The 12,350-nt window shown below is 34.0% G+C and overlaps 1 protein-coding gene across 1 annotated transcript in view; it reads right to left on the bottom strand.

Annotated features, from left to right (window-relative positions):
* LOC145326610 (uncharacterized) overlaps positions 1–11,856 on the bottom strand; it is a 43,655-nt gene extending 31,799 nt beyond the window's left edge. The window contains exons 1-3 of the mRNA XM_080169981.1: positions 11,766–11,856; positions 10,285–10,380; positions 9,769–9,844 (exon numbers count right to left, since the gene is read on the bottom strand). Coding sequence (XP_080026107.1) covers positions 9,769–9,844; positions 10,285–10,380; positions 11,766–11,847 — 254 coding nt within the window. The 5' untranslated portion in view covers positions 11,848–11,856. The remainder of the gene's footprint in view (positions 1–9,768; positions 9,845–10,284; positions 10,381–11,765) is intronic.
* Positions 11,857–12,350: the final 494 nt, after the last annotated feature.

Below are 12,350 nucleotides of genomic sequence, written 5' to 3' on the forward strand. Positions count from 1 at the left end.
CCGTGCGGACGGAACAACCCGAAATGAAGAAAAAATAGACATACTATATCTAGATTACGCTTCTAACCCGATTTTTCGTCAAATCTTTAAAGGAACATTATTAGCAGACGATAGTATTGTTTACTTTCGACTTAAGCTGAGGTGGATTCTTTAAAAAAAATAGACTCGCTACTCGATGGTAAGGCAAAATTATTTTGTGAAAAATCATCCAAAAGCTTATTAAAAAGCTACAAAGATTAACAAAATCCTAATAACCATTTTATGATTCTATTTAATTTTTGTAGATTTTTATGCAATATTTGAGGATTTTTCACAAAAATAATTTTGCCTTACCAGTGAGTAGCGAGCGTAATTTTGTTTAAGAATCAACCTCTGTTTGAAGCTTTCTCATTTATGACGAAATTTTTGAGCAAGTAAGTTTGATTCAGTAAAGCTTTGTATTAAGAAATTATATTGTTTACAGCTGACTTTTGTCTATGTATGAAATTAAAAAAAAAACATGCGTTTTACTTGTCTTATTACCTTTATTGAAAAAAATATTTGCTTTTAACAACCTTACAATACATATGATTGAAAATATTGTATATTGTACATTGTACAATACATTGTTCAATACAATGAAGGAAGATGCTGCCTACATTTTAGTCATGCCAAAAATTTAATATTACACAAAAGGAAAGATATAGTAAAAAAGTGAAGCTATTCTTTAATTCAACCATGTTTGCAAATCTGTTTGTATCAATAATATTTATTTATCGCATCATATTATAGACAGCTTTATATGGATATTAAAAAAAAAATTATTAAGTTGAGAACTTGTTTTGTTAGACGAAGGCTTGGGCTGAGTTGATATTAATCTCTAATAAATATCAAACAGCTGTTTTTAGCCGTTTTAGAAATCTAATTGGGACCTACTTTGACCACCTACTACTTACAGAATAGATGATATTTGATAGGAGGGAATGGACATTAGGCTGTTTATTCCCTATTCCCTAAAATTTTATAATAACGTTTTACTACTCTTTGATAACTTTGGGGACTTTTTGGGTGTCATAACGTTTCAACCACTAATTGTAATCTACAGAAGGGGTCGTTTGAGTATTATCATTGAGAATTTACATAAATTTTACAACAATTGTCTTATCCCTCTAGATCCCTGGGATATTTGTCCATATTTGTATATTTGTACATGGATGACTGTGCTTCAAGTAAATGATATCAGAAACAGAAATACAACATGGATTAGGGGTTGGACAGTGAAATATAAAAAAAAAACTTCTTTTTGGCTGATCAACTTTGGTGGGGGAACAAAGAATTGTAGATTAAATGTATCAACTGTGTACCTTCCTCCCTGGAAACAGATACAATGTAAATATATAACATTATTTTATTTAAAAATAATCCAACAGCAAAATTTAATCTCACCTCAGTAAAAGTTATAAAAGTTTCAAAATTGATTTTTCATTTGCTTTTAAACCGTTCTATTGTGTTTGGAATAGTTATTTATCGCATCGCACTATAGACAGCTTTCTCTGGATATTAAAATGAAATTTTTTAAGATTATAACCAGTTTTGTTAGACCCAAGGGGTACAAAGGCCCGAGTTAACAAAACAAGTATTTATTTTATTATTTTTGTTTTATTAATTTTGGAAAATTGCAGTAATCTATCTACAATATTTTCTGTGAAAAGAATATTAATTTTTTGGTTGTGTTATGTAAACATTACGAATGTTAGGTTATCTGCATATGGGTGAATACAGAAGCCCTATAGTCCATTTATCATACTTATCTACCATACATCCACTACTATTCTCAGGGAGGGAGGGGACATTCGGCTGTTTTTTGCACTAGTCCCCAAAATTTTGTAGTAACATTTTCGTTCGCTCAATAACTTTGGGGACTTTTATTGAATTTTTATTGGTTGTTTCATGATTAAGTTGAGCGTCCAAACGTTTCAACCACAAATTGTAATTGCAATAAGTGGTTATTTTGTTTTTGTATATCATCATTGGGGATGTATATCAAATTTTCGGCCATTGTCTTATCCCTTTAGATCCCTGACTATTCTTCTATAAAGGAAGATTTATAGGGGAAAAATATAATAGAAAAATTTATCTACAATACAAAATGGATGGATGTCTATCTATTTGTCTGACTGTCTCTAAGTCAGTACAGAAATTTCTTGGTAACCACTGGACCTGTTGGGTTCTGCATTGCAGAAAATATGTAAACAAGGATGACAACATCCATAAGTAGCGAAGCACAAAAAATCGTCGATGGGAATACGTACAGGTAGATTTACAAGGTTTTTACTAAAATCAAGAATATATTTATTGGATAAAATAGACATAATTATTAAAACGACAAAAAATTTAATTTTTAAATCCTTAACTTGAAAATTTGGAAAATCGGACCATATACACTGAAGATATGGAAAAAAGTGTTAAATATATAAAAATAGCCTAAAACCTGTCAAAAAGGCAGTCTGGCAGTCTGGCCGTCATGGTTATTTTGTTTAAAAGACGGGAAATTTAATTTTGATATCTATAACTGAAAAATTTTGAAAATCGGACTATAAACACTGAAGATATGGAGAAAAATGTTAAATATATAAAAAACAGCCTAAAACCTGCTAAAAAGGAGTCTGGCCGTCATGATTGTTTTCTTTAAAAGACGGGAAATTTAATTTTGATATCTATAACTGAAAAATTTTTGAAAATCGGACCATAAACACTGAAGATATGGAGAAAAATGTGAAAAAAAATAAAAATAGCCTAAAACCTGCTAAAAAGGCTGTCTAGCCTTCATGGTTGTTCCTTTAAACGACGGGAAATTTAATTTTGATATCTGTAACTGAAAAAATTTTAAAAATCGGATCATAAACACTGAAGATATGGAGAAAAATGTGAAAAATATAAAAATAGCCTAAAACCTGCTAAAAATCGGTCCGAACGCCAATGATGTTTTATAGTCAATTGTGCTCCTTAATGATGGGAATGTTGTCAAAAAATTTCACCATTCTATCTTTTATAGGAGCTGAGTAAATCCTATTTCCCCCATAGCGTTACGGACTGACTGACTGACGGACGGACTGACTGACGGACGGACAAAGTGAATTATAGAGTAGCTTCGCTACTAAAAATAGATGATAAGGGAATCAACCACTACTTTTGAAACTTTCCAAAATATAAGCATCCAAACGTACTGCTAACAACCAATACTTAGATTATACAACTTTTGTCAGGAAACCTTAAATGTGCAATAGTGCATGGTGAAGAGATTCGAACCAAGTACCAACCTAAACAATAATGGATACTCTATGTGTTATCACGTTGACTCACATGGACTTTTAATGTAGCCTTCACTTATAAAAGTAACTTTTTATTTAGCCAGGCTTTAGCCACATGCCTAATTTACTTTTTGGGCTTTTTTGTAAAGATAATTAATATAATATGTATACAATGTTTATTGTATATTAGCAGAAACATTTACAATAAACTTACAAGATAGATAGAGGGATAAGTAGTAAGTACAATGTATACAGTGTGCGGCACGTAAATCCGGACTTTTTCTAATTTGAAAACAAATGAACATAAAATCCTCAATGATTACGATTTTATTGAATTTTGAAAACTGAGAGGCAAAATAGGCATATGACTATTAGATTATTCAATAAAATCGCCGCCAGCCTCATTTAATACCATATATTTTTTATTAGACTGAATAAAAGCAATTTTATGTTACTCCTCTAAAACGAATACCTCAGTTATTACATTCATTTGTTATTAGACAGAATAGAAGCAATTCTATGTTACTCCTTCTGAAACTAATACCTCAGTTATACCCTAACTGAACTAGATTTATCTTTAAATACATCAAATCTTAAATCCTCCCCGGGGGGGGATGGCATTAGCATTAAATTGATCAATGAATTTTGGGCTTTTCTTAGAATTCCTCTGCTAAATGCTTTAAATTTTATGATAAATAAAGGGAAATTAAGCCAAAATATGAGAAATTCTAAAATTACTTTGATTAAAAAGAATGGACAAGTAGATAACAAAAAAATTAAAAATCTTAGGCCTATTGGTAATCTTAATGCCTGCTATAAACTTTTTTCGGGTGTAATTTCTAATAGATTGCAAAAGGTTATGCCAACAATTACTCATAAAAGTCAAAAAGCATACAGCAATATAAATTCAATTCAAGAGGGCATTATACATACGTACGAATTAATTGCTAAAACACTGCATTTCAATACTTCTTTGTCTATTCTTAGTCTAGATTTTAGTGCTGCATTTGATACTTTGAGCCATAAACATATAATTGAATCCCTTAAGTTTGCAAACTTTGGTAATTTTTTTATTTCTCTAGTTAAATTAACTTTTACAGATAGATTTGCCTGTATTTCCACTCCAGAAGGTGTCACAACTTCTTTTAAAATTAACAATGGGACCACCCAGGGGGATAGGCCGTCTCCTGACTTATTTAAAATAGGACTTAATCCTCTCTTGCTTAAGATAACTCTTGTAACAGAAATTTCACTTCCAAGAGAGATACATTTTAATATTCGCGACAATGACCCCAAACCCGATAAAGTATCTGCTTTTGCTGACGATGCAAACGTTTTCAGTGTAATAACAGTTGAATCAATTCAACTCTGCACACTCATTTTACAAAACTTCAGTGAGTTGTCAGGTCTATGCATCAATAATAGTAAGACTAAAGTTTGTAACATAGGACAACAGCCCCCTCCAAATAATTTCTTAGAATTTTGTAACAACACGGGCTATCAAATAGTCAATAGTTTCACTATGCTTGGCATTAAATTTGATAATAAGCTAGAAGAAATGGATGCAAATTGGGATAAAGTTCTTACAAAAATGTTAAAAATTGTTAGATTTTGGCATATTTTTAATCTATCAATAGTTGGCAAAATAAACATAACCAAATGTTTTATACTCCCCCAGCTAAATTATATAGGATCTATACTTACACCAAAAGCTGAAACCATTAACCATATAGAAGACATCATTACTAATTTTATCAATGTTAACAGTAATATTTCCAAGGAAAAAATCTTCTCTCCAGTAAATCAGGGTGGGCTTGGCATTCCCAAAGTAACAATATTTCTAAAAAGCTTAGACATTTTACTTTTTAAAAAATCTTTGTTCATTAAAGATACCTGGCCAAAAGAAATCCAAAACTGTGCTCTGGTTTATGACAACCCTTTGTATTTCACTGATAACCTTAATATCAGAACTAACCCTGTCCTACATAGAATTATTAGCTCATTCATATCTTTTCAATTTGAATTCTGGGTTAAAGGTGAAAATATAAGAGATATGAGAATTTTCAAAAATAAGTATTTTGTAAACCAAGAAGGGGGACAAATAAGTAGGGTCATATTCACGCTCCCAACATGGGCAGTTTTTGAAAAACAAATTAAAAGTCTGAAATTTAATGATATCTTAAATGATAATAACCAATGTATAAGTTACAATGAATTCAGACTAACAACAGAGATTGATTTGAGTCTTAATGAGTTTTTCCGTTTACAAACAATCTTTAGGCACAATATTAATAAATATAGAGAAATACTGGGGGGGCCTCAAAAAACAATGAGTCATATATTTAGTAAACGTGCTGCTAAATCTAAATATTACAGAAAATTTTTTGAAATAGGTCAATTCAATATTGAAAACACACGTACCACTATAAATAGACACTTATGGGTTAGTAAAAATTTTGATCTAGAAAGAGAATTGGCCTGGCAAAATTGCTGGACCATTAGTTTTCTGCCAATGGAACTTAAAAATTTTTCTTTCAAACTTTTAAATAATTTACACAAACTAAATGCACATAAACATTATTTTGTTTCAAATACAAGTCAAGAATGTACGTTATGTACATTAAGCAATCTTAGGCCAGCTCCAAAGGAAACTCTCCAACATTTTTTTTTCAACTGTCCTATCAACACTAATTTTGCGACCAATTATTTTGATGACTTTCTACAAAATTTTCAACTAAACTTCGACTCCTCGTGGTTTTTAACTGGTTCTCCTATTTTACATAATTTCAAACATAACTTTATTATTAACATTGAAATATTACTAGTATGTTATTTCTTGTTTAATTGTCGGGCTAAAAAAACACTTCCATTGATGAGAAATCTTGTTTTGTACATAGGTTGGAATAGGAGACTTCTGTTAAGAAATAGCAGATATGAAATTTATTTCAACATATTTTCTAATCCCTATGATCCTGGATAAACCTATGATTCTCCTATCTCACTTCTCTCACTTTCTCATTTTTTTGTTTCTCACCTCTCTGTATTTTGTGCTTTTTTTTATAAAAAGGTAATAAACAGAACATGTTTTAGAGATTTCGGATGAGTTGGTGGGAGGGGGGGGGGGGGGTGCGGGGTGCGGGGGGGTGTTCAAACAAGCTCCTATCTGCCAGTCATTTTTTTCTTTTTTTCTGGCAAAGCTACTCAACAATTCAAAACGTCCGCCTTTCTGTCCGTCGGAATTCTGATAGCCTATAATGGTTACTCTTTATTTACAATTAATTTTATTAAAACAATCTGCCACCTAAAAATGTTAAATCATGTGCTCTAGCTAATTGTATTTTTTGTTTCAGGAGCAGTGGCCAATGACAACTACAGACACCAGAAGAAGGCCCATGGCACCAAGATGAAGACCCCTGCAGGGCACAGCAGCAGTACAAGTCGGCGCTTTCCAACAACCCCAAGATTCATCATACCTGACCAGCCCAACCTTGCCATCACCAGGAACTGTTATCTTCGTATTGGTCAAGTCAATGGACACGTTGGAAGTTATAAAGTTTCGTATGAGAACCACAATGCACCCAAATTTTTTGGTTCAAATATTACAGAGAACCTTGCCTGGATACTGCCAAAACCAAACTTTTCATTAGATGGGTTCCCTACAAATACTGCAGTTACCTCCACGTTTTTTGGCAGCTGCTGCAACACCTGCTTTAGTTCAGGCGAAGGTCACCCAATAAACGACGCCCCTAGACTGCTTATCTTAGCAGATGAACACCTACCCTCGGTTCTAGGTAGTCGGGGCAGCTGCCTCCCCACCCTCAGAGTTGAGTCCGGCAGCTTTGAACAACTGCAATTTCTCCTTGATTATCAGCGTAGCCGCGGTTTCAAACTTAAACAAGGCAGTTTTGCCATAGTATGTCTCCTGTCACACCTTGCTCGCGTCGGCCACAGCGTATACTGGTCTGAATACTTAATTTTTTCTTCCTGGGCACAAAGATGCCTGAACTTGACTGTGTTGCCAGCGATGGTCCCTTTCCCTATGGGCTATAGCACATCTAGCTTAATCTCGTTCACACAACTTTTTGTTAACATACAAGCAGCAGATGTAGGCGACAAGTCTGGTTTAGGCAATTTCAAATTCTGCCTATGGAAAGCCTTTCTATCTGCCTCTCAGAACTTTGGTGCGGGTGTAGCGGCTATACCCGCACCGCCAATTATGGTAAAAGAGGCGGGTTCTCTGTGTGAGTGTAGTATGGAATTCGTGACAGGATTCAGAGGCAACTGGCTGCTTGGACCGCCAAAACACATTGCTGCACAGTTTGTGGAATGCGTTATATCCACACTCAAGGAGAATGACGTCACCAACACCTTTGGACGTATCGTTCTACCAACTGCAGAACTTGTTCACAAATCCTTATTTAACGCTCGGTATCTTGGCAGAAAAATATTTCTGCTAGGCAACTCCATCCTGAGAAATATTGAAAGCTGCCTTCGTTGTATTTGCGCTGAATCCGGAGTTGAGACGGTCAACTGGTCCAAAGGAGGTAATTTTTTTGAGTCGTTCAAGAAACTTGACTTGTCTGCTTTAAAGGAGTGTAACAAAGACGACATTATAATCCTCCATGCAACTGGCAACAGTATGCTTGTCAAAGAGCAGCACCAATTAGTTAATGGACAGTACCACCTTCTTCACCCCCAACTCCTGAATGACGAACAAGCTGCCCTTCATGTTGTACATCTGTCACAAGTACTAGTAAAACTAACAAGTACCTTCACAGGGAAAATAGTCATGATTGGTCCCTTTCCCCGACACATAGAGACATGCTGTGACAACCGTGATCATGCTATTGTTGACGTCACAGGCAGCCCTGTTAACATGATCAACTACACACTAGCTGTCTCCAAATACATCGCCTTGTCACCTGGTCTCAGCCATGAACATGTACACTACATTGAATATCCTGCTGTGTTTGGTGATAACTTTGCTGGCGTCAACCTCACTGATGGCGTCCATCTACAGGATAGCGCCACTGAAACATTGTCTAATTTCGTGTTTGGTCTGCTAACAAAACTAAACAAACCAACTTCCAGATATAAGAAGAGTCTACAGGTACAACTCTCTTCCCTGCTATCAAAGAAGAATATCTTCAATAGCGACACCATCATCAACACTAACGACGATGCAGAGGATGACAACATCAACATGGAAAATGGAATCGATACAGCCATCAAACTCATTAACCAGTAGATCTATATCCCACCGTTTTTTTTTTATTTTACTTTATCTTATCATGTTTTAATATATCATATGCGTATTTTATCAATTTTTTTATGTTTATTTTATAGAAAACCCAATAAATTATAGAATAATAATAATAGTTATTACATGCATTTGTTGTTAGAAAGAATAGAAGCAATTATATGTTACTCCTCTAAAACTAATACCTCAGTTATTACATGCATTTGTTATTAGACAAAATAGAAGTAATAATATGTTTATGCTCTATAGCTTATACCTCATTTAATACATGCATTTGTTATTAGACAAAATATAGGCAATATTACATTCCTCATCTATAACTAATACCTCATCTATTAAATGCATTTATTATTAGACAGAATGGAAACATTTCTATATTAACTGTCTATAGCTTATACCTCATTTAATACATGCATTTGTTATTAGACAGAATATAAGCAGACAAGACAAATAGATTATATATTATTTGTACATGGTTCCAAGTAATGAATTGTCTATAACACGACAGCTAACATGTATTGGATGTTTTTCCTCTGCTATGCATAAATAAACAAGGATAAGTTGTTGAATTTTAGCGCAGCAACATTAAGTATTACTCAAGTTTTGTTAAAGTTTATTAAACAAACAATAGCACCATATTTGAGGAATGCGTTAGCGAAGAGAAGCTCATTTGAGAACCTCGTTAAAGTGTCGAACTATGACGTCAGAAAAAATTAACAATTAACCAATGAGAAGCCAGTATTCACTGTAATTGACCAATGGTAAAATATATTGCGGTCTCTCATTGGTTAATTGTTAATTTTTTCTGACGTCATAGTTCGACACTTTTACGACGTTCTCATTTGATGTTCTTTTAGGAACTGACCTTCGATATAATACATACTAGCGGCTTGGCCTGATAGAAGCCTCTAGGGGCTCTTAAGATGGAAGGGGGGGGAGTCAACCCCCAATTTTTATTTTGAGTTTTTTAAAAATAAATGGTGATTTTATCTAATATTTGGAAGTGGAGATAGCCTCTCCAAAAATAGTTAAAAACCATCTCTTGACCTCTAAGAAGCTTTCGTATAAAGAAGCATGTTGGTTCAGTTGTTAGTGAAATCCTTCGCTGCAGACCAAAAAAGCTTACTACTGTACGTGTACATAATAGGATTGTACTCTAAAATATTCTATAAAAGGATATCAAATGTTTGGCAATTCACACCCTGTAAAAACAATTACCCGGAATAAGGCAAAGGGCGAGGAGTCTCCCATTTTTGTCCCTCGTCATCATAAGATCTGCTCTCCTGGAGGAAATCTAGACAAAATTTATGAATCATTATTTGTAATTTAAGATAGGGATCTTAAGGAATAAGAGAATGGACGACAAAATTTGCTCTTTTGCAAAGTGATCTGGTGAAGTTGTAATAGTTGTTTCATCCTCTATCCTTTTACTTTAATCTTCCAACGCCAACATGAGGGGTAAGATTTACCCAGAAATACACCTTAGCTGGATCTTTAAATCATTTTAGTGGTGAGCCAGATCGGGGTGAGCCAACTTACCACCAATGAGAGCACAGCATTTTAAAAATGCCGCGCTGTGATTGGCTGAAATTCGGCTCACCCCGATCTGGCTCACCACTAAAATAATTTAAAGATCCAGCTCAGGTCATCATTGAAAATAATGTTAAGGGAGGGGAAAGGGAGGAGGGTCCGATGTCCCAATTATTAAATCTTGGAAAACTAATGAAAATTTACCTGATTTAGTGAAGTCAACAATGAATAGTTCAATAAGCAGTAGGAGGGTGAACGACAAGGCCACAAACACCACCAGGGACGTGCTTAACCGTCGCACTATGTACAAATAACAAGCAATAAGTATTTCAAAAAGTAGCTCAGCAACAGAAGCTTAATTTTTGAAATGCAGATTATAATGCAACAAGGATGACAACATCCATAAGTAGCGAAGCACAAAAATCATAGATGGGAATACGTACAAGTAGATTTTAAGGGTATTTATTAAAATCAAGAATAGATTTATTGGATAAAATAAACACGAAACCTTGTTTTATTTTGTATGATGACGATGGTCAAAGTAAATTGCATTAAAGATGCACATAACAATGGGGAAAATTATTTTGATCCTGATATCCCAAAAAAGTTGGATAAAAAAAACAAAGATATGAGGAAATATGTAAAACATATAAAAATAGCCAAAAACCTGATAAAAGGCAATCTGGCCGCTATGGTTGTTTTCTTAAAACGACAGAAAATTAAATTTTTATATCCTTAACTTTAAAAATTTGGAAAATCGGACCATATACACTGAAGATATGGAGAAAAATGTGAAAAATATAAAAATAGCCTAAAACCTGCTAAAAAGGCAGTCTGGCCGTCATGGTTGTTTTCTTTAAACGACGGGAAATTTAATTTTTATATCTATAATTTAAAAAAAATTGAAAATCGGACCATAAACACTGAAGATATGGAGAAAAATGTGGAAAAAAATAAAAATAGCCTAAAACCTGCTAAAAAGCGGTCCGACCGCCAATGATGTTTTATAGTCAATTGTGCTCCTTAATGATGGGAATGTTGTCAAAAAAATTTCAGCATTCTATCTTTTATAGGAGCTGAGTAAATCCCATTTCCCCCATAGCGTTACGGACTGACGGACTGACAGACGGACATAGTGAATTATAGAGTAGCTTCGCTACTAAAAATATTATAGAAAATGTAAGTGAGTGATAGAGGTATATATAATGATGACTTCTAGGTTCGCATCGGGTTCTAGACCTCTCCACGCACCTTGAAACACACTCCATAATTGCGGTGTAAAGTGTCCATTGGCTATATAGACAACCAACCCTTTGATTAAACGACCTTTGTCTGATAAGTCCTAACTGTGCATGGTAATGAGTTGTGCCTGATTTCGGCCAAGGTATTCCCCCTACTCTAACTACTTATGTCGTGCACGAGACATAGCAGCAGTAGGAACCATTTTTAACGTCATTACTAAGGACATGTTGAGCCACGGTCGCAAGTTATGTATGAATGGGTTACAGACTGATGGGGGATGAACATTCAAACTCTAATTATAGAGAAGCTGCGCCTAAAGAAATTGCTGGGCCTTCAAGTTTCCTGACAATCAAAATAACGATTATTTTTCATATCAATGAATGAAGAGCATATTAAAACGAAGGAAAAGTTTTCTTTTAGCATAAAATATTTATAAATTTTACCTTTTTCAGTTTTTATGATGGTTTTGTGTTTGATATAGACCGCCCCAGACCTACCCCCTTGGCCACCCCTACCCCCAGACATACCCCACCCCATGGCTCCTCCCCTACCCCCAGGCGTACCCCATACACCAGACCTGACGAAGTCGAATATATAACTGTTAGAATAAGTGATTAATTCAAAATGTTCTGAACATAATATAAAGTAACCATTGAATTTTATATACATAATTTTTAAGTTAGATAAACATGTTTTCTTTGAAAACTTTGGGGACTTTGTTTTATCATGATTGGGTGGTACAAACTAGAAATATAAAGTATTTAACACCGATATTTTTAGATAATTTGTGGTGTAGTACGTACATCTAATTATAGTATATTGTCCTATTACTTTTCCCCCAATTATCAAATTACTGAATGATTTTAGCAAGCAAAGTTTTCAAGAAAAAAATATTATACATGTTTTTATATCTTTATATAAAAAAAAACAAGGATGACAACATCCATAAAAACGAAGCTCTGAAACGGTAGGACAGACGAACATTAACACTTCTAGTGAATAATCAGAATATAGGTAAATGTATAAAA

This window comes from Acartia tonsa, chromosome 8 (genome assembly GCF_053477335.1).
Source record: "Acartia tonsa isolate MP-2025a chromosome 8, ASM5347733v1, whole genome shotgun sequence".
NCBI lineage: Eukaryota > Metazoa > Arthropoda > Copepoda > Calanoida > Acartiidae > Acartia > Acartia tonsa.